Source organism: Oreochromis niloticus, linkage group LG2 (assembly GCF_001858045.2).
Source record: "Oreochromis niloticus isolate F11D_XX linkage group LG2, O_niloticus_UMD_NMBU, whole genome shotgun sequence".
Classification (NCBI taxonomy): domain Eukaryota; kingdom Metazoa; phylum Chordata; class Actinopteri; order Cichliformes; family Cichlidae; genus Oreochromis; species Oreochromis niloticus.
The window spans coordinates 22,991,593-23,015,271 of record NC_031966.2 but is presented as its reverse complement, the minus strand read 5'-3'; the positions used below and the strand labels follow the sequence as shown (position 1 = coordinate 23,015,271).

Genomic DNA, 23,679 nt, shown 5'->3' with positions numbered 1-23,679 from the left:
AGACACATTTTTTCCAACACCTGTGGGCTGAGGTGAAATGTAGAGAGGTGGTGGGTGGGGAGACTGTTGGAGGTGGTTGGGGAAGGGGGGGGTGAAAAAAGAGATGGATTGTGTGCAGCAGTAATTAGAGCCGTTGTGTGTAAGGATGGATTGGTTGCATGTTTGTCTGACTCAGAGCAACAGAGAGAGGTAGCACGAGTGTCTATCTGTGTGCATTACACAGCGTATGCAAACCTGTACGCCTGTTGACTGTTCAGAAAACAGATCAATGTGTCCTCAGTCCATTTCCTACTTGTGTAAATCAGTTAACGCAAGTAGGGAAGAGTGCGCATAGACAGAAGAGGAGGGGAGGTCAAGGGAAAATGAAGGAAGAGCAGAGAAAAAAATGCAGTGAAATAAAACATTTACAGGCTTAAAAAGAGGACAGGTTTTTGTTTTCTCTGGTCTCAAGCTCACACACCATACACTCTCAAACCCCTTCTCATCTTCCACTCCCAAATCAAATTACCACGACCTCTAAGCTCTGGCACAACTATCTCATGATTTATGGCCCTCGCATGTTTCCGTGCACACGTGTAATATTTTTTAAAAGCCTTCATGTGTTGAACTGCGGCGACTGCTGCTTATGCAATGTGCATAAATACATTTATATTTGTCACACTCACATACACACACCATTTACCTCATCACACCAGAGGTCAATTGAAACACAACACAAGGTGAGTCAACCACTTTGCAGTGGTGCATACATCACCAGTTATTTTCAGATGGGGGAGGGGTCAGGAGGGACATTTATATGGACACTGCATCAAACAGCCGCTCAGGGAACACACAAACTCGCAGCGTTTTAAAGAAATATTCAAAACATTTCACTGACAATCACTGCTTAGAATGGAGAATCAAGCCCTACACTGCATTATGTTATTGTACAAGCACTACATTTGTAAATTCCCTGCAGCTTTATTTCTTAACCACTAACAGCCTAACAAATGTTTATCCTAATAAAACCGTACAAGATCAATCCCTAAACCTGAATTCTAAATCTGAAAGCTGCCAGTAAAAGATGTGAAAAATGGTAAAACATTCTTGTCTTCCTTGATGCACGACAAAAGAAGAAATTAATTTATACACACACACACGCACACACACAATTCCTGGAAGGCTCAAAAGACAAAGCATTCATCATTAAGCATAATTTAAACCCGATGTCATATGGTGTTTAATCTTACTTTCTTTTCATTTTATCTAATTGCCTTATTTGCCACAAGAAAGAAAGCAGTGTCATTCTCAGCTCATATGAATGGGAGCAGGGGAAGAAAGACAATAAGCTTAAAGGAGGATGAGTGGTGGGACAGCCAAATACAGAGCATGAGGGGAGTATGAAAAATGAGGATGAAAGAACACTAAAGAATGGCATGAAGAGGAGAAAGTGGGGCAAAGAAGAGAGAGGACAGTGACCAAATACTGTAGCTCAAATAGAAGAGTGAGGTGAAACTACAAGGAGAAAACGAAAGATAATCAAAACAGAGAGAAAGAGAAAGCGAGTTAGCAAAGCAATGCTAGACTTTATTCTCACAGAAAAGCAAAGATATAAATAAAGTGAGTGGTAGAAGCACGAGTGTGTGCTTCTGTGTGTTCACGCATGAGTGTTTGTTTGTGTCCTGGCTCGACTCCCGGGAGCACACTGCCAAAGTTTCACTGGGTCTACTACTGTGCCAGGGTCAATGTAGGCACATAGACAAACATAGACACAAAATTCAGGGCATGGCATCAGATTTGTCACCAATATATAAAATGTAAAAGAAAAAAAAAAAAGCGAGTGATGACACTGGACGACTTAGAACATGAGTGAGAATATTTGAGAAGCACATGAGAGCTAAAGAGAAGCAGGTAGAAATATTGATCAGGGAAAGAGGGAGAGAGAGGAGTGTATGTATTTGTGTGTGTGTGAAAAAGAGAGGGAGAGAGAGCGAGAGAGAGAGAGGGAGAGAGGGAGGGAGGATCACTGGGCTCCGAGCATACGAGGATCAGCAGCAACAGAATGAGACGGAGAGAGAGATAGAGTGGTAAAGAATCGGAGGAGAGCTCTACTGAGCACTAAAGGACTACCACACACGAGTGATACACACACAGAACAAGGGCAAGACAGAAGCATGCGGACCAAAGGGGATGATAAGAAAAGGTAAGTGACTAAGAAAGCAAGAGCAAAGACATTTGTTAAAAAATAACACTGAGTGTATTATGTAGTTAAGTGTGTGTGTGCGTGTGTGTGTATAGGGGAGTGATAGCATAAAAGCCTAACATGTTTTCTTCTCGCGCTGTTATGGCCATCTGAGGAATGTTTCTGGTCTGATAGCCCAAGGCAAATACTTTATTTTTCAAAGATGCTCATTCAAGATTTAAGACTCTGGCAAAGGTTTTGAATGAAGGTAACTGTGGTTTTATGGAAGGAGGCACCAGAGAGCTAACTGGAGTGCAGGAAAATAATCCATAGGTTAAACCTCTGGGCTATATAGATAAACATACACACAAACAATCCAAAAACACACAAATTTTGGCTTGGTGGATGTCTCATTCCTTACAGACTCAGTCCTCTGCTAAAAGTGTATTTATATATCAGACGGTCTATCTGTTTTATGGAAACCTTATAAGTGTATTTTTGCAAAAAGGAAGAAAAAAGTAGTATGATCACTGCATCAGTATCGACAGCAGATACGCTGTGTGTGTGTGTGTGTGTGTGTGTGTGTGTGTGTGTGTGTGTGTGTGGCAGGTGAGTAATCCCATCCATCTGTCACAGTAGGATTTGATTCACATGAATACGTCTGCGTGCGCTTAAGTGTGTGTGTTTCATAATGCAATATTAATTACAAGTTTTCCTTTAACAACGATTCCGAACATTCCTGTGTGTTTATGGGAATACGTGTGTGTCTTCGCTGCCCGACTAATATTAAAAGCCTCTGAACCAATCATCAGGACAGCTAGTGTAGCTTTAATGTGGGATTATAAAGCAATAACCCTTCTCTTTATACACTAATGCTGACCTCATGCATCTGTGTTTGTGTGTATGCGCGCGTTTGTATTAAAACGATCAAATGTGTATACAGACATCTCAAACTGAGACAGCGTGGATTTATGTGACCTGTGTGCAAAATTTATATAACCTCATAAGTTAGAACATAAATCAGGATCACAATCTGTGCATATATGTGTGTGTGTGCGTGTACGTGTTACACTAACACACAGTCCAGTCTTTCACTTGCACAAACACATCAACAAGTTGAAAAATGAAAAGAAAAATAATGTTGTTTCTAGTCCTACAGCTACATATCTACAGAGCTACAGCAAAATAACCACACTTGTTGAATACATTTATAAAATTTATATTACTTGCTTTTACTGCTGTGTGGGATGCTTAGCCAAAAACAGTTAATTGTACTCTGTTGTGAGTCATTATTGTTGCCGTAGAAGGGAATCTGTTTTCAGTTTGACTTTCTTGGCTGCTTGCACAATATTTGAACTCTTCCTCCCTCTATGTATGCTGTGTTTCCTCTGCCATCAGCTACTGCACAACCCTAAACAAGAGTAATTCCAGCTAACAAGGTGTTCTTTTCATCAAATGGTGCTCCTTTCTTTCTCCACACATGCCTTCGATAACTGCAGCCAAAAAGCTCAATTTGAACTTCATCTGTCTTCGGTACTTCCTTCCAAATTGAGACTGACTTATTCAGATGTTATTTTGCATACTTAAGATGCTGAATTTGTGGTGAGATTGAAGGACGTTTTCCCTGTTTTGCCTCCTCCACATAGGTATTGTTTGTGCATCACTGCTGAACATTGAAACAGTGCATTTCTACTCCAGCACCTTCCTGTAGGCCTTTTGTTGCCATGTGTTAGTTTTGCTTTTCCTTTTTGCCCAGCATGTACAGTTTTATAAAAACATTTTCTTGATTTTTACAAATTTTGCATTTTCATTACTGCTATTTCAGAAAGTGGAACTTTCAAGCTGGTGGTGTTTTTTTTAAAGTATCATTTATAGCCTTTCTCTTCTCAGTGTGCTTCGTTTTTAGAAAAGAGTTTTTGTCAATATTCAGACAAGCATTACTATTCTAACATCATTACTCAATGACATTAGAATGCACTTGCTTAACCTAAGTTAAACAACTTAAGTAAAACTTATCTTAAAAAAAAAAGCCCTATTCAACTAAAGTGAAATAATAAAAATGTCAAAGACAAGCTGGAACTCTTTTGGGTTTTTTATGAAGAGCCAAAAGCCACAGCTTAAAGGAAAGGGGTGCACTGGGTTTCTAAACAACATTCAAACTCATAACTAAAAGTAAAATGTAATTTTTCAGATCACCAGTCAGTTCCTAAAACAAGCCCACTGTTACCATGAAATCTGAAACAGAGGATGAACGAATCAAGAATGAATCAAACTCTGGACTCCCAATAATGATTCTTTCTATGGAGTCAATTAAAGTCTAATGAACCACTGATGCTATGAAACCTTAAAAGCACAAAGATGACCAAGAACAAGCATATTATCAGTTTGTGAGAAGTTCATAAGCAGAAACCCCCCCCCTGAAAACCACATCCCTATTTGAAGAAAACCCCATTTTTATCTCTGTTTTCTGCAGCAGTTGCACTCAGTTCTTTTCACTTTAACATAATATGCAATATTTTCAGGAGTGTCCAAATTTTAGCATGCCACTTTACAAAGAGCCTGTCGTGGTTATTAGGAATGCACCAGAATATTGCTAAGGCTTTTCTCTGCTCTCGTTCTGGGAAAAATAATAATGAATAGCTGATGTGTGAAGCCAGGAATTTGATTCAGGACTAATGAAATCTTTCTCAAAGATTCTTGAATATTTTCAACAATGTGCTTTATTAATTCATGTTCTTTATTTACATATAAACATGTTTTCTTTGCATATGTCTAGGCCTGATTTGTTTGTAACACTGCTGAGTTGGACTTTATTTATTTGGTAATAACGTCTAACTTGTATAGACTTATACAGAAAGTCATTTATGTGTCTAGCAGTAAATGCACAAATACAGGTTCACATATTGGAAACAACTTTAGTACAGGAAGTACATCTACAATTATGCACTGGGAAAACTTAATCAGTAGGTTATAGCTTTAAACTACATTGACTTTTATCACATTCAGTGTCTGCAGGGTGACAGATAATGGAGAGAAAGAAAGAAAGGTTCAGTCAGTTGACAGGAAGACAGAAAGAGGAATCCAAAGAAGTATGTACTGGCATGCACACAAGAAGTCATGTGTGTGTGTGTGTCTGTGCATCTGTCAGTGCATCCGCGCGTGCATGTCACTGACACTTTAGCCGCTCTGCTAACCAGACACACTGTGAACAAGTGATGAGAAAGAGATGAGATGCGGTGAAAGACAAAAGGACACGAAAGTCAGAATGGTGGGAAGATGGATGTGTGAAAGGGAGCGAGGGCAGCAGGGGCAACAGGATGAAGAGATGAGAGGAGGAGGAATAGATTAGGGGTTAATGATGGAGATATTGGATGGGACGTGCAGGCAGGATGAGTGATATCGAAGAGAAGTGAAGACTGAGATGATAAAAAGAGTACAAAGACAAAAGGTAGTAATCAGGTGACGACAGGTGACCAAGGGGAAAAGAAAGGTGACTGGAGAAAAAAAAATGCTCAGAGAGAGAGGAGTACACAGTAAAAGCAAAAACGTAAACCCCTGACGATATCACACCCTATTAGCTACACTGATAAGATTTTTATGTAGTAGTGCATCTGCGGCGTCTCCTCTAACTCAAACACTTTGTTTTCCCCTCTTAGCTGACTCGGTCTAGTTTTCCACTCTATCATGTTTATCTCCTATTATCAAGTATTTGGTGCTAAATATCTCATAAATATGCCGTTTTCCTTTGGTTTCTCTGCCCCGCTGCTCAACCAGCAAACATTACTCCAGCAAACAACAAAACAAATGAATTAAATCGCCAGATGGATTTGTCAATAATGTGCTCTTGGTCTATAATGTATTGCAGCCCTTTTCTTATTATAGGTTCCTAACAGGTTATAAATAAGCTTACAGCATTAAAACCGAATTGACTTTTTTTTACTCTGGGGTCTTTCTGACTGGAAAAGAACATTGCTTTGAATTATTTCCTATTTGTTGCCACATACACGAGGAGTAGGGGCTGAAAGGGCTACAAGTTTTTTAATAAAATCCATTGTTATAAGATCAGTTTTGTTTTTCCCACTTTGTGTCATCGTGCCTTTTGATTGGCGTTGCACCACGACCGAGGGTAGACACGTTTAAACAGGTCCTCAATCAATGAATTCACATGTGTAAAAGTGCAAATGAGTGTGAAAGTTAATTTAGATTCAGAATCTTGTCTCTTCCTTTCCTCTACTGGAGGGAGTCCCTGAGAAGGAAAAAAAGACTGTAATGACTTACAGTGTCTGTTTACAGTGTTCATGCACTGAACAGACTAAAACCCTTCAGATTTACTTTCAATTAGTGACATTGTTTGCCTTATCTGAGTTTCTTCTTAGACAGACGTACGGGCAAGTCTGCCTCTCAGTTCTCTGTTTAATTTATTTTCTGCTTCTGCTTAATTTATGCATCTCTGATTCCAAACATGCAGAAACAAAAACACACACACACACACACACAAACACAAAGTACATATACACAGAGTTTGTCCAACGTAAATTTTTCATGAACATTCAGTACACAGGGCGCCGCAGAGCATTTTTCATTTTCCTGTTGTTTGTGAAATGGTTGGGATTTGAGTGAGTCTATAAAACCCCCAATTAAGTCCTCAGTTGCATCTTTTTTGTGTTGCTTGGAGAGCAACAGTGACCACGGTTTGCACTGCATACCTTTAAGAGGAACCTGAGTATCTCAGTTACTCTCTCATTAATATTATGCACAATCTTCCCAAAACAATTCTTCACTTAGACTCTTACTTGCTGGCTTAGTGAAATGTTTGGCTTTTTGTGTATGAACATTAGCCTTTTGTGACTTCCCTCTCTTCAGTTGAGATGCTAATTTATGGGCACTGTTCCTAAAAAATACAGCTGCTCTCAATTAAAATGCAGAATGACAAATACACAGCTGGTTCTGCAGCCTATGTCCTTTTTTATTTTGATGATTAATCCCAGATTCATTTCTCTATGAGTTATCGGAAGAAGTGTTATACTGGGACTCTTAACAAAGGTGAAATCATTGATTAAAAATGAAAACGAACACAAAGAGACACAGTATGTATATCAGCATATTGAATTGGAGGCTGACTTCACATTTTGAAAACTACAGACAAACAACATGGAATTACACGCAGATATAAACAGAAAATATATAGGGTACTGTGCATCAAACGGTATTGTCACAAAGCTAAAGAGGAGTCCTGCAACAGACACCCCCCACAGAGCACTGATCTCAGCATCATGGAGTCAGCCTGGGATTAAACGAGGAGACAGAACACAGTAAGACAGCCCAAATCCACAGATGAACTGTGGCAAATTCTCTAGGATGCTTGGAACAAGCTAACTGCTTTGAAAAATGTGAACCAATGAGAACTGGTGTGGTTTTAGAGACAAGGGCGCTCGTACTAAATATTGATTGTTTTTTTCCCCATCTCCTGCATTTTGAAGAAAGTTAACTGAAAAAAAAAGAATATTGTGGCAAAGTAATAAAAGCAATGCAAGATACTGAACGAACTTATATTTTTATATTACAATTCTTTGAGGGGAGCTTAGTATCTCGCTTGATAGCTTGTCTGCTATTGTAGCAAAGAGTCAGATAGATGGTCTTACTAGGTGCTCAAATATTTAAATGGTAGGTGTGGCGATCCTATCTCCTGCAGTGATCCCATAAAAAATGCCTCCGCACAGTGTCTTATTTGATGTATATGTGTGAAAATATAAAATGTCTAGAAAGTATCTTCCTGTCCAATAATACAGTTGTAAGAAATGGACAGAAAAAACGTCTTGTATAGAATAAAATTTGCAGAAGGCAGAAGAAGAAGAAGAAAGAAGATGCAGCTCTCACCTCGCTGTTCTAAGTCCCTCCCACCAGACATAGGGCGTCCACACTAAATAGCAGGTGTTTTACATGGAATAGAAATAGGATAATACTGACTTTTAAGCTTCATGTGACATTTAGAACCCACTCTTCCAGCTGAAAGTCCTGTGCTTAACCCACTGCAGAGCTACATCTTACAATGTTGCTCTTTATTCGACTTTATACTACTCCTGTTCTTGTCTGAACAGCTCTGTGATCAACCAAAGTCTTTCTCTGAGGAGTAGATTTGTTAAAATCCTGAAAACAAAGCTAACAGAAAGTGAAGGAGTCTGTTTCCTCTCAGACACTTTGAATTACAATATGCTGAAAGGTTATTATAGATTTTTCTTCCAGTGGCACCAAAAACACATTGCCTACCATTTAAGTTTCAAAGACATGTTAAATCAGAGGTGTAAGATTAGAAAGGTGAAGTTTGGCAATATATAAAAGAGAAATGTTTTTGTTGCCTTGAACCCAGACAACGGTGGCTGGAGGGAAACAAGCCTAATGAACTGCACAAAATGCACTGTGTGCCCCGTCTCAAAGGGCCAATAAAGTGCTGCGTTTGTTCTGTTCTGGTGGTGAGTGGGTGAGAGATAGTAACTGAAAGGGGTGGTGTGATTACAGAGCAGTAAAGCAACTCTCAGTCTCCCTAAAAACGCTTGCACACTCATACACACACACACACACACAGGGCCCGTCAATCGGCAGTTGAAAAATGAGACTCACCTTGAAACGACAGGGGACTCGATTCGCTGGAGCATTCAGCGCTCTGTTACCACTGCAAAGGCGTGGGTGCGCACTCATTCACAGACACATGTAAAAAACATGCAGGGCATCGCCGAGACTGCCTGTGTCGTAGACAATTCTTTAAAAGCTCAAACCCACCGACTGGCAAATTAAACTCATTGCATGTATAAACAGATTTCATAAAAGGCTGCGCCCTGTCAAGAAACTCCCTGCGGTGTTGAAAGGCTGTGTGTGTTTGGATGGTCTGTGTGCGTGATGACAGATGCTCAAGCACACTTGCGGTGTTCATTGATTACTGGCAAGCAATGTGTGTGGCACCCCAGATCTTTTTTTCTTTCTTTCCTTTAATGTTTGTCTCTTCACACATCCTCCTCCTTCTCCTCCAGTCTTCTGTTTTTACTTTTATCTTTTAAAAAAGTCATTCAGATTATGAAAGGAGAAACCGATTGGAGATTTAAAGCAACTATAGAAAATTAGGCCTTCAAATCTCTTCCGCTGACCCACACATACAAATGCTCACGCGAGTCCTTCATCTTGTCCACAGTTCTGCTAATACATCTGTTCTCTCGCTGTCATCCCCTGGCCACCTGTCAGCCCTGCCTGTGCCGGCGTCTACCCTGTTATCCTCTTCAGTTGCCTCCCCTTTATCCCCCAGCTGACAATGTTTCCTCCCTTTCTCCTCCCCGTTTATTTTGCACAGCCAGAGGTGAAATGTTGGTGAGAGACTACGTTTATATATAAAGAACAAAGAGGAGGCGAGAGAAGCACAGAGAAAATCAAAGGCTGCATGACAGAGATGGAAGAGAGGGTGCTGAGTGGGAAAGTGTGACAACAAACACAGCAAGTGATGAAAGAGGGATGCGAGGTTAGTGCTATCCTTTAAGATTTAAAAGAGGGGAAAGTGATTGAGAAAAAGAGAGGAGTAGAGAGCCTGAGATAGACAGACAGAGTGTGAGCTGGATTTCTGAGGATATGGTGTCACTTTCTGCCTGACATCATGCAGGTCAGGGGTGAAGAGTCAGACTTCAAAAAGGAACACACACAAAAATGATGAAAGTAAGAAAGAAAGAAAAGAAAGAAAGAAACTTGCAGCAGGTGCTCTGCTGTCTGATGAGGCTGCTGATGGAAAGGCAAGTCAGCTGCAGTGGAATTACCTTTAGTTCACTCAGTCTGAATCCCAAGACAAGCTGCTTGACAGCTCTTATACACAATCAACCACACAAATAGGGACATATGCATGCACATATGCATCCTTTCTCTCTCTCTCTTTTTTTTTTTTGCACACACAAACACTGGCTAGCTCTCTTCTTCTTGGTTTCCCTCTCCATCTGTTTCTCACCACAGAAATGCCATCGTCATCTGCAATTTGTTTGTGCAAACAACGAATCTCAGTCCTTTCCTCATTCACCCAGTAGCTGTGCCCTGCATTGTATATAAAAAGGGATGCATGAAATATAAGTTAAAGCTTCTGTCGTCCACTCCAGGACAGTGATTACCACAGTTAGCACAGTAAACAATAAGCAGTCTGGGCTGTCAATAATGCGAGACCCCCTCCCTGGCAATGTCACACTCCACAAGCCAAACACACTGTCAAGATATTTATATAAGTAGGAGCAATATGTCACTGAAACAGAAATCCTTTGATCTTTAATGCTTTATGCAGAAACCTTACATTTCAAAGCACCACTGTCACTGAAGCTCTCAAGCAATGCAGAGCACTGTGTGACACTTATTGTTTTCTCAACTATGTCTAGAAAGTTTCAGACGCAGGATGCAGGCTGAACAGTCTAAATTTAAACTGTTCCTTGTTCTGCACTTCAGCTCATGGGCAGGCCCACCAGCATCAGCATTAATATTTAATTTTTTTTAAATGAAAACTGAAAACCCAAAGAGTCTGACAACCTTAATTACACTTGCTGTCAGGGAAAAAGGGAAAAAAAAGGCTAAGATGTCAATTTTTATTCTCCTTGTGCAGTCAAAACAGCATGGGGTATTAGGCTTAGGTCATGACAGGCCATTGGTATGAGTGAATGGGTACATGCCTCTCATTCTGAATACATATGAAATATTAGAGTAGCAGTCAGGCTCACTGCAGTTAGGATGTGTTACCTGTCCACTGGTGAGCACATATTTTTACCTGCTACAGTGCCAGAGCTGACAGGCTGTTTTAAAACTTCTCAAAACCCTGAGAATGAATTCTTTACAATAATGAAACAATAAAAGATTTTTTTTTGTTTGTAATCTCATGGGTTCTTACACTATTAGGTGAACATGGCTATAGCTGATTTATTTCTCTCTCCTTCTCTCTCTCTCTATATATATATCTTGTAGTTTTCCCACACTTGACCGTATACAGCAAGCATCTGTGTGACATGTTGCACCAGCTGGTGTAAACTAAGCCATTCATCTTCCCTATGTGTGTTTGATTATGTGTGTGTGTCTGTGTGTGTGTGTATGCAGCCAGCTTTTACACCCCACACTGGCTGAATAGAGTGACAACATTGTTTGTGAAGATAGAAGATAGAAGAAAAAACAATACTGACGAAGACACAAAGATTTCAGCCTAGATACACACAAGCCTAATTTCATGGGCAAATTACCTAGCACCAGCTGCAGTGAGGGATCAAAGGTGGACGGTGACTGACTTTTTAAACACAGGCAGACAGAAAGAAATTTTCTACAGTATATGAGCTGGATCTGCAACAAGTCTAAAATGTATTGTTGCTTGAGTTCTGTGCAGACAGCAAATGCACTGCACTGCCAGTTATCGTTAAGAGCCGAACTGTGTGCAATTACATTAGCTCAAATTAGCATAGCTCCATTAGCTAAAACGAAATATACCAGACAAATGTGACTGCATCCACTTTTCCATGCTCTTAAATATAGTACCAGTTGGGTAAGTTATTTAAATAACGCTCTTTTTTCTTCCTTATCTGTCTTTTTCTTTTTGATGTACCCTGCCCATATTTCCTGCAATAGCCCAAAATCCTGATATGGAAAAAAAGTAAATATAATAGAATTCTGGCCCAGTTTCATCAGCTAATCGCAGTGACACAGTGCACCACTGAATTATACTGAGTCAGTGATCTGAAATGATTAAGACTAAATGGCTAATTTTGCTTCCCTCCCAATCAATCCAAAAATTTTAGACTAAGCAAAATAACACAAAACAAAGATAAGACTTTAACATAATTTAGTCATGGATTAACATTAAATTTCCTGCCTTTAAAAAAATCAAGTACAAAATCATTTAAAATAGACCGAAGGGCACAATGTCTGTATAGATTACTAGACACAAAAGAAACATTAAACATGGAACAATGCTATAGAGCTCATCACAAAATTATTAAATTATCTTAACTCATTTGAAACATTTCCAAACTGCTTTTATGACAAATTATAACAAATGATTAGTTATAAGTCTACAAACTATTATGGAATGTAAAGAAAACATCATTTTAAATGTGTTGTAATGTTGATGACTTAATAAAAGAATTAAGCAACATTTTTAAATTGACAGGATCTATAGCTCCTGTGATTTGTATGCAACTCCCAACTCTATAGAGAAAGATGCAATTGCCCATTACCTACCCTGAACATATTCTATAGTCTTTTCATTCTCCTTGATGGGATTTAAAGTTTTGCCACTGTTACTCTCACCCACCTGCTAGGGTAATAAGAACTTGATAGACCTATATTGATCTGGTCAGTGTGTGCTCTCAGTCGAGGTCGAAGCTTTTACACGGTGCTTTACGTGCCTAATGTCTATGTCTTCTTGCCAGTCTGACTATTTCTTGCCAGTTTCTCTTGTTTCTACTTTTGTTTCTATCATTCATTGCCTTTATTTCTTTCCTCTCTCCAGAACAAACCAGCAATGCCCAGAAAAGCAGTCCAACTCATCATCTGTGGGCTTCTGGTTGGAAACTAAGAAAAGCTTTGACAGCGACATCCAATCGGAAGTAGCTCAAGTAATAAGAAGATCATTAATGGAAGAAAGTTGAGAGTCTACAGCTTTATTGGATATTGAATTCCTGTCTCCAGCTCCCTAAAAACTCTTTCACATAAATTAATTTGGGTAAACAAGAGCTGGAAACAGCTTGGATTGCGCTTAGATCTAATCTTGCTGGCGGCTGATGTCACTGCTTGCCTCCATCCCTTTCAGCTCCTCAGGGGGCTGAGCAAGCCTGCAGAGGAGTATGGGCAGGAGGGTGGCTGACCCAACAAATCCAGTCCCAGCACTGGGAGTTCCCCTGGCGGGGGGGCGATGGGGCCCACTGTGCAGTGTCGGGGTGCAGACATCTCCCAGACTTCGGACTCTCCCCTCCATCAAACGCCACAGCAGCCAACCAACCAACACGCCTCGGCTCCTCACCATGGCAACAGACAAAACAACAACAACAGCAGAGGCAGGGGGAGTTATCAGAAGTGACAGCAACAGTCTGCTGGTGTCAAAAGAGACATCTCAAAACGAGATCAACAGCCTGACACAGGACGACATGGGGTCACAGGGATCAGGCAGTGGAGTTTACTGCCAGATCAAAAACATACGGACAAACCCAAAGGACACGAGAGGTAAAAGGACAGCTCGGTACACAAATGGCAGTGTGGTAGCCTCTGATGTGGTGGGAGGGGTTTGCAGTGAAGCCACAGAAAGTAAGGAGCCAGCCCAAGAGAGGAGAAGGGTGCAGTCTCTACGAGGGGAGGGTCATCGCACGGTATTAAAGACAGGAAGTGTTTGTACAACTGTGCACGCCACCCCACCTCGGCCCTGCAGAGTAATGACGACTTCTCCGCCTCGCCTTTGTGGGACATGTGGGAGGAGACGATCTCAGATTTCACCGTGCACCGGTGCATGTCGCAGGAGGGCAGTTAATCAAATAACAGCTAGCCAGACTTTACCTAATCCGCCACGGAAACCGCCTGTGGCTCCCAATCAGTCAAGAAAAGACTCTGCTGCTATGAACTCTCAGTCTTGCACCAAAAAAACAGACACAGCCAACACACAGCAACACACATCAGTAAAGACTACTCAATTAACACAGCTGTCGCACACTATACCAAAAGCGCACAGTTCACACTCAAACCACGCAACACACACTCAGAACAAAGCCAAAGATTCACAGCAGCAGACGAGGCAGCAGACGAGGCCACACTCTGCAGAATTTACCTCTTACAAGGACTCGGCCACGCAGACAACAGATACACAAAGTAACACAGATAGGACCACAGCCGACATGCATACACAACAAACACACATGCCAACTTTAGAGGTGATAAAGTCACACTCAAATGACGAACGCAGTCAAGTTGTGGCTCATGGCCAACGCATTGATGAAGAGTCACATCAGAACACAGTAGCCCGTATTGCTTTGAAGTCTCCAGCTCCTTCCTGTCACAGTGACTCAAAATCTAGCACCACCCCACCTCTTCCACCAAAAAATTGTCCTGTACCCACTCAGTCCAAACCAGCCACATCTGTAGCGCAAAACGAAACCCAGGAGACCACAAATGTACCGAAACGATCCTTAGAACGGATCAAACTCAAGGACTACACAAATCACAAGAGCAAATCATTCGAAGATCACACTCTGCCTTGTAAGACTCATATGAAAGCACAATGCAATGGGGCACCGGGAGGACTTCTGGATGGACATGCAGTACAAGCACCACGTGGACTGGAGAAGCAGCTGCAGAGTGTGGAGGAGAACCTGCTGTCCAATCAGGAGAAGATAAAGGTGCTTCTCAACGTGATTCAAGACTTGGAGAAGAGCAAAGCCTTCAGTGAAGGGTGAGAGAAGGGACTTAGGGAGGAAAATAACTTGAAGAGAGAAGGGGAAATAGGGTAATGGAAGAAGGTAAGAAGGAAAGGAAGAGGATAATCTGAGAATAAAGTGTGAAATTAAGAGACATAGATGTCAAGATGGAATGAAAAAGGGAGTGATAAAAAGAGACAACACATGTAAAAGGAGTGGTAGAGGTATTCACCGCATGAGCAAATATTTAAGCAAGAGGGAGGTGATAAAGATGAGAAAGAGGGGTAGAAGAGAGGGTGTTCTATGAGTGAAAGAGATTAATAACGGAGTATATTTAAGTTTTTATAGCTGGCAGGCTTTCAAGACAGTATATTAGATTTTTAAATGCCACCTGTGTGGAGGTCCAATGTGTGTACACATGCTTGGAGAGAGTTGATACCTACCAGCAGGAGGTCAGCGTTGGCTTTCTTGCCTTTCCTTTGAGTTTGTGAGCATGTAGCCCCAAACAGACACTACTTCTAAGCAAACAGAACTAATCAGTTACTCTTTCTCTCCCCTGCTAAATCTTTGATTCTTAATTTCCTCCTCCCTGGCCACATGTTCTTCCTCTTCCCTCCACACATAACAGCTGGTCTTTCAAAAATCCCCCTCTTCTCCGCTGCTTCTTAACCCGCTTTTAGTAATTTATCCCTCTCTTCACCATCAGCCTCACACCTTTCTTTGGTGCATTTTTAATTAATACCTTCCCACTCCTTATCTTTCTTTACACACTTCACTGTAAAGTATGAATCATATCTTCAACTAACAACTGCGAATCACTCCTGTGCCTTCTCATCTTCCCCCTTCTCCTCTCCCAACAACCTGTCCATCACTCTTCCCTGCTGTCAGATCTTTGCTGTCACACTGTTTTGTTTTGCTTCCTATTCCTCACCTCTTCACCATCATCCTCCATTTCACCATTAAGTTAAAGTCTGCATCTTTTTTCCCACCCATAACCATTACCTCTCAACTATCCTAAAACTGACAATTCTCCATCATCACCTAAACTCCCTGTGTACATGGTTTTATTCTCTCCCATCCCTCCTTCTTTTTGTCCAGGGTTAACAGATGTCTCTGGCTGCAGTCTAATCCCTATCAGATTACCTTGCAATTAATCTTTAAGCTGCACAATAAGACACATAAAATCAGTGTTCAAGCTGCCTTACCCCATCTTTGTTGCTGTATAATATGCATTCATGCTGCTGTTGTGTGTAAAGGCTTTTTTGGGAGGATGCCCATGTATCATGCTAAGAGTGAGAGAAAAACAGATAGACTGAAAGTCAGACAGAAGAGAGAGGGTGAAAGATAGCTATTGAAAGATAGAAAGACATTAAAAGAATGAGCATTAAGAAAAGCAGCAAGTAAGAGAGGGACTGCATGAATCTGGTGCTGTGCCAGAAATGAAAGGACTCTAAGTGGGCTGCTGTGATAAAAGTGTCGGCTGAGCTAAAAGGTTGTCGCTGTGCTCAGCTCCTTGTCTCGTTTCTCTCCTGAAGCACAAACTTGTCTTCTCATGCTGTTGTTGTCGTCTTTGATAAAGACTGGTGGGGGAGAAAAATGATGCCAGTTACACAGTCTCACTCCATGTAATTAAAATGTCAATTTTATCGACATAAATCAGTTACTCTTTTCTCTAAACGGTTCAACTGAAGGCCAGCCAAAATACTTTGGCAAAATAAAGTATTTTAATTGGGAGGCAGGCAGTACAAGCCTAACAGATTTTTTTTTAAATTCCAGCTTATTTTCTAACATGTAAACATTGTCCTTGGCTCTGTAGTCTCTTTGGTCTTGTTCAGCCTTGATGCAGTTGGCATGTGTACGCTGCTGTTCAAACTAGCCATCTAGAATGAAAGACAATAAGCTTACTTTCACTATGCCTCTAATTTAAGCTAATAATATCTGTGCCGTGTGACGTGTGGCTCAAAACTTGATGTACCAAGACAGTTGCTGCAAATATTTTTTTTTTCCTGCATAGAATAGTAAACAGGCAGGTACTCAACCATTGGGGCAATCCTGGTAATGTCCTGAATAGTGTTACTGGGGCACATTGTATGCACTAAACATCACAACTATTTTGTGCCCTTTGACAACACGTAGACAGCATGTCTGTTGTTGCTGCACTGGGTATGTGTCCATGGAGAGAGAAATAACAATTCTGACACCAGCGTGACACCGCCACCAAAAGCCCAGCCTGCTGTTTTTGCAAAATGTTCTTTCCCTATTACAAAAATGAATATTGCTGAAGCTTGGCAGGATTTTTTTTTCTTTTTTTGTTGAAGAAGCTTATCTAAAAATCATATATGCTAATGATTAAAGCAATCGTAAATATATCAGAGTGGTTTTCTTAAGTGGATTATAACAAACAAGGCATGCACTGTATGCCTACATAGAATTTTGTTTAGATCATTACCAATCAAAACACTACAGCAAAAATTAAAAACCAGACGTGTAACGGCCATCAGCATTCACAGCTCTGTTCAGTCAAACTGCTTTCATGTGTGTAAATGTTTTACATTTGTTGTTTCTGCAGTCGCAGCTCATACAGAACTGGTCAGGACATAAACAACTGCCCCACCTGCCAAAAGACAGCCTGCATCATCTACAGGTAACCTAATAACGATAATGAGCTTACTGTATTATATAACACATCAATGACTCTAATTCTTACCTGGAGCTTTAGAAATAGCCATGAAACTTCTGTAAAACTGCATGCCTCTCGTAGGATGCAATTTCCCATTGTTATTTCTTCGGCCTTTCCAGGTTTTTATCACTTATTCAGCTTTTTTTGTTTCATTACCCTTTCTTCCTGACACCCTGCTGTCGCTGCCCTTTTCTTCCACTCTGATTATTGTACTACTCATACAATATACTATTATAAGGAAAAAGAGACTAAGAGTGATTCCTCTTATAAATATTAAAATTAATACTTGCTGTATTTTGCAGATTAGTAAAAGATGCTCTACCAAGGGAGGATATTTACACATAAAAGAATGTTCTGTGCAAACAAGGATATTAATTCAACATCTAAATGATCAGTCCAGTTATCTCTTGTGTGACTGACCTAAATAACTAACTGCATTCTTAGATCCTCAGCAACTTACAGAACTGCACTGGCTCTTATCACATACTGTACAATAATCTTCCCGTTAGCTCCGCATATTCCTTCTCTCTCACAAATGTTCACATAAACATTTCCATTACATGCCACTAAAATCTCTGTCATTTCTTCTTTTTTTAAACAAACTCCTGTCTACATCCGTGCCTCATTCTGTCTGTCAATCGCCAAAGCTCTAATCACCTCAGTGTGCCCCACTTTCACCCTCTACTCTTTCTCTGCACTGCTCACATAAGCTGGAAATGTAGGTTGCATGTAGCTTCATGGATAAAACTAAAAGAAAAGAAGTATTTACAGACCAAAGCTAGGCTTGAAGTCAATTCTGCTTGTTTACAATCACATACAAATCTCCCTCGCAGGCCTCGAGGGGATAAAGACACGTTTTGCGGGGTCTTTACCTCTTCAGTTCTCTTTAACTCTCAAAGCTACTTGCCTCAAAGCAGCCCCACCTCTGCATCTCGCTCTTGTTTTAACTTTCCATTTCTCTGTCAGTTCATCTCTTCTTTGCATCCAGTTTTCTGTTTCCCCTCATCTCATTTTTTGTTCCCTTGATCCTAATTAACACAGCAAAATCCTTATCCCAGTAAGTAGCAATGAGCACCAAGGGGGAAAGCTGCCACATGGTAACATGCTCACCCATATCCACACATATATACACACATAGATTTCCCCCACTACTTTACATAGTGAGACAAATGCACTTATATGCAAGCTCCTTTGTTCACACAGTAAAGAATCCTCTTCCACGTTGTAGAATTTCTTAAATGGGGACTGCTTTTAAGAGAAAACAAGGCATTTGACTTTAGCCTTGCAAAACACTGACAGTAATTATACAACAGCCTGATTAACTACTGCAAATGCTTTAATGACAAGACAACCTGCATTATGCAACAATTCACTTAAGCAGAAAAACATAAACACTCCCAAAATGAATTTGAACTGTTTGACTAAATAAGCACTTTCAGAAGCGTTTCCACGCAGACTGTGAAAACCTGATGGAAGACAAACAGAACAACTGAGCGCGCTAAACCTAGATATTAGTGGTTTATGAAATTAGGGGAAAATTAGTGTTTACAGAACAAAACGTACTATTATCTTCTTGTACTACAAATAGACCCCCTCAGTAATCTAGTAGCATATATTGCACAAAGAAACGTGTCATTACATAGTTATACAATGTCTAACATTAGCCAGACATGGAAGTCTTCAAAATGTGAGGCTTTCGAATATTTTGGGGAGATACTTTACATGACCTGGAACAATCCTGGTCTCTGGTGTATGCACTTCTCACATCATTATAGTCCACCTTTCTCTCTTCTCAGCTTCTAAGATTTTCTCTCCTGCTCTACTTTCTTATTGTCTTAATTGCACACATGCAAATATAAACATGATAATTAATCCAGCACAAAAGGAAATCAGCTTTTATTTGATTCATATGAGTACACATTTCAAACAAAAAAAAAGAATATATTTCATGCTATTTGAAATATGTTAATGACTTGGACTGAACGGCAGATTCTCCAGCCTAGTCATTTTTCTTCTCGTGTCAGTATGAGTTTGTTTCAAAAGCAGGGGTGGAAAAAAAGAAAATCAGCATCTTTATTGTGACATACACACACAGAAGTCACAACTACACGAGCTCTGTTTGTTTGATTGGACAATAATGGCCTTATCAAAACCCTAGAGGACTCTGGGTAAAGAGGAGTGGAGATGGCATAAGAGACACCCAGGCAGAGGATGAATTACGTGTGGGACTAAAACATTCATCCTAATGATCTGTGGTGAAAAAAAGAGCTTTTGACGTGGGCTGACTGCCTGAAGATGTTTTGCCATCGTCTGTTCTAATTAATCTTTACAATGAGAGACAAGAGGGAGAGGAACTTCTGACAGCTCCTCTGTTTTTCCTCCCAAAGCTTAAACAGCTGAAACAAACAGAACAAAACACATATGCGCACCTAGAAACTAAAAGTATTCTAATATACACACAAGTCTGAAATTTAAACTGATGTGTTAAGCAAACAAACCAAAACTTTAGCCCTGATCTCCACATGTTACACCTCATTTTAAAAACATAATAAAGGTTTCGGGTTTAACTGTGTCTCGCAGGGAGGAAAGACGTTGTAGCACGCAGTCATACATGCACGTAAGAAGATGCTGAAGGTGACAGCTTACACAACGAATTAAGAATAGCAGCTTTCCCAACTGTGCAGTAATCCCATGAACAATAGTGAGGGAGTGAAGTAGGTATGGGTAGAGAGAGGTAGAGAGCTATAGTAAGGTTTTGAGACAAGGGGAGGTATAGAGAGACCTGACATAGAAAAAGCTTTAGTTTCTAAAACAAGACAGACTGTACAGTAAGTGGATGTGGGGCAGGTGCCATCCTTTATCTTTCTTTATATGTATGCTGTGTGGCTTTGTTTGTGTATATGTGTCTGGGTAGATCTTCTTTATCAATTATTCATGCGGCCATCTCCATTCCTCTGTGCCCACCCGAGCTTTTACTTTCTCCTATATTCACTGCGCACTTTCTCGGATAGCCAAGACCTTGCTGCCCTCCCCTCTTCATATCTCTAGTGGCACTCATCTTGTCCTTCTTTACTTCCCTGTCTTTTTTTTGTTTCCTCTTTTACTATGCAGTGACCTCTCTGCCCTGTTTTATTAAAGGTCGCCTTTCTTTCATTTAGCCATCCTTCGATCTCCCCGAAGATTCTGTCTCTTTCCTTTTTTCTTTCATAAGTCTCTGCATGTTTCTCTTTTACTCTCACTCAGCCGTGGGCTTTTGAGGAAGATGTATGGAGATGGCAGGGGAGCACGTCTGTGTTTGTATATTATATGTTTTTGAGTGTGTGTGTGTGTGTGTGTGTGCACGCATGTGTATGTGTGTGTGTTTGTTGGCATACAAAAAGAGGGAAGGACTGTTAGTTGTCTCCGATCTCCCTGCCTCATCATGTGCCTCATTAACTCCAGATGCCAGACCCTATGTAGCTCCACCCATATAATCCAGCTCGCTCAGCACACACACACACACACACACACACACACACACACACACACACACACACACACGCACACGCACACACGCAAAGTTACCAAATGGAGGGAGAAACTCAGAGTCTGCTACACTATGACCTGCAGCGATGGACACTTCAGAGAGATGGTGAGGGAAAAAGAGCACAAGTGAGATGAGGGGTGGAGGGGGAATGGGAGCATAGAAAAAGTAAGCCACGAGGGTCTGCTTTGAACATAGAAGAGTAAAAAAGTTCCTCCATTGCGCCTTCTTTTAGCTCCTCCATTGTGCAAATGCTCTTCTTCTTCTTTCCTACTCTCTTTTTCATTCTCCTCCCACTCCTCTCATCTCACCAGCCTGTGATCTACTGGTGCATGAGTGCAAAAGAATACTATAGATGTGAAAAGAGAACTGAGCTGAGGCCCGTGTGAAAGAGTGTGTGGGCTGATGGTGCGTACACCAAAATTAAGAACATATGAGTTTAAACCTCCATAAAAACTGCATTATGGACAGTATTTAAGGTGTTGTCAGCATTTCTTGATGTCACTAGGACACCTTAGCTTAGCTTTCTCTAAACCCCTCTCTTTCTAATCTCTCTTTCTGCCCAGTAGACTTCCCCTTGTTTTACACAGCTGTTCACCATCTCCCTTTTACCCCCACATTTATTCTCTTTTCGTGAAAAATGAACTGTATTAAAAAAAAATCTGGGTTGATTCATATTAGCTCAGTCTCTAAATCATGCTTATAATGTTTCTCTCTCATCTTTGTCTCCTTCCTCTTCAACTGCCTTCTCTATTTCTCTCTCTCCTCCAGTGTGGAGCATGATTTTAGACAGCAGGAGGGACGTTTCCAGGGGGTTATAGAGGCCCTAGAGGGGGAATATGATGTGCCTGCACCAACTCTGACCAAGCCGACGCCAGCCCCAACATCCTCCAGTCGCCCCAGTACCAAGGCACGGGTCAAGAAACTGCGCAAGAAGTGTTTCTGGTGGCTCTAAGCTCTAAGAGCTGGAAAAGCCACAACTGCCCTTCTGGGCAGCAGGTGCAGGAGCGGATTATATTTCAGGGGACCCAAGATGTTGCAGAGTAAAGCATGTGGGTGTGCACTGAGCTTAAGTTTAAATTCAGAAGGTGATCTTTTCTGAGCAGAAAAGATGGCCTGTGAATGGCACATTTTCCACAGTAACCAATCCTGAGCCCTGCAAAATACACCGGTGACCAGGTAGAAAAAAAAAGGAAATGTGCTAAAGAGGGAGAAGAGGACAAAAGAGGCTGTTAAACTTTCTTGACTGCTTGGGAGGAAGAAGGTGAAATCTGCAGAAACCAGTATTTGCTGGCTAATTTGAGATTACGTTTCGCCTGACAGTGAGGACAGTGTTTTTCAATAACAAATCTGCTGCAGACAGATGAAGCATTGTCACTCTGGATATCAGACAGCATACAGTTTGTCACTTGGCTGAGTGGCTATTTCAACAGATGGACAGATGTACGAGCTGGGAATGACTTGTTATAACAGTTTTGGATAAATTACAGCAATAAGCAGGGGAATGTAAATGAATGTGAAAAACAAAGGAATATAAAAACTAATTTGAATGCTATGTTTTTGGATGGCTGGACAGACAAAATTTGAATGTAGCAACAACTGAAGCACTTGAAGGATATCACGGGAAAACAAGCTGATGAACTATCTGGACACACAGCTTGCTCACTGAGTCATCAGGATTTCGCAGAGAAAGTACAGATTGTATTAAGAATACATTAAGAGACAATGTGATACACAGCTGATTGAAGACTGACAGTCTTTGCCAGATAATTAAAATTTCTGTCAACCCTGAGTGACAGAGTAATCGATTCTCTCCTTTATTATCATCCAAAATGGAAGTGTTTTGCTGCAGTCTCAGTTGTGTTTCAAGGATCTTTACACACGTGTGCATTTGAATGCATGCACTTAGTGGCATTGACAAGCAGGCATCAGGTTACACTACAGCATACTCACTGAAATACAAACAACTGATTCCTCTCTCACACAGTAAACACTCAATACATTTGTGAACCAGTGCAAACTAAGAACAGACCTGTCAATCCATTTTTAATGACTGGCCTGTTTAAATGTTGAGTATCAATATACAATGTATACAGTAGGCACCAATGAATTGTTGTTAATGTTTTTCAAAATTTACCATTGCACAAATTGTGCAGGTGAGTGCTTTGTTGGCACACAATGTGAAGTTTTAGAGTGAGAACAGGAAGATGACCAGAAAAATTAATAAAAAAAACTGAAAAGGTTCAATCTCTTTCTTAATACCAACAGCACACTTCAACTTGGTCATGTAAAATATATCAGACAATCATTTCAATATCTATATAGGTGTTCTGTAACATTCAGGCCACACTTTCCCTCCTAATCAACAAATATCCGTGCTAAAAACTTTAATTTTTGGTCAACAAAATATACAAAATGAGTCACTAAGGGTGAAGAGTTTTTGAAGATTTTTTTCCCAAAGGGAAACAATATATTTGTAAAAGCATAGCACAACTGGTAGATAAACACAGAAATTTTAGCAAACAGCATTCATCTGGACATTAATTTTGTACACACAGACACACACACACAGAGCATTCACACACTGCTTTGTTCACAGCAGTTTAGAGCTTAACAACTGATCTCACAAGGGCGTCCTTCAACTGCTTATGGCTGTACAGTTGCCACCAAATACAATCCTGGATAATACTACACTTAGTAATTAACCAGTTTATGCGCAAAATGCCCTGTCCCTGCATTTTCTTAAGCTTTCCCATGACAGTGTGTGAGCCCTCACAATCCCTCTTGTATGTGCAATAAAATTGTGTATTTTAAATAAAATACTCTGCTGTCAACATATTTTGTGTTTCAAAAGCAAACTGAATACCATAGCAGAGTAAATTAATGTGCTTTCTTGCAAATGCTTTTTGATAAACATGGTATC

The 23,679-nt window shown here is 40.6% G+C and overlaps 2 protein-coding genes across 3 annotated transcripts in view; one reads left to right on the top strand and one right to left on the bottom strand.

The window, feature by feature from the left end:
* Positions 1-23,679, bottom strand: part of dock2 (dedicator of cytokinesis 2) — a 91,546-nt gene that overhangs the window by 24,589 nt on the left and 43,278 nt on the right. The gene's annotated exons all lie outside the window — the stretch shown is intronic.
* On the top strand, positions 1,566-23,594 carry insyn2b (inhibitory synaptic factor family member 2B). Of its 2 annotated transcripts, XM_019365997.2 has the most exons (5): positions 1,566-2,182; positions 9,501-9,665; positions 12,663-14,588; positions 17,123-17,197; positions 21,528-23,594. In XM_019365997.2, exons 3-5 carry the CDS (start codon positions 12,997-12,999, stop codon positions 21,709-21,711), a joined length of 1,851 nt encoding a protein of 616 aa, XP_019221542.1. In that variant the 5' UTR covers positions 1,566-2,182; positions 9,501-9,665; positions 12,663-12,996; the 3' UTR covers positions 21,712-23,594. The 2 variants fall into 2 exon arrangements, with proteins under 2 accessions (XP_019221542.1, XP_013126467.1); XM_013271013.3 differs by lacking the exon at positions 9,501-9,665.

What these genes read in the sequence shown, in the direction of transcription:
- insyn2b (XM_013271013.3), top strand. Translation starts at nt 12,997, where the DNA reads ATGGGCAGGAGGGTGGCTGACCCAACAAATCCAGTCCCAGCACTGGGA. An exon ending in AGCAAAGCCTTCAGTGAAGG is followed by an intron (nt 14,589 to 17,122) that starts GTGAGAGAAGGG and finishes TTGTTTCTGCAG; the next exon opens with TCGCAGCTCATACAGAACTG. An exon ending in ACAGCCTGCATCATCTACAG is followed by an intron (nt 17,198 to 21,527) that starts GTAACCTAATAA and finishes TCTCTCCTCCAG; the next exon opens with TGTGGAGCATGATTTTAGAC.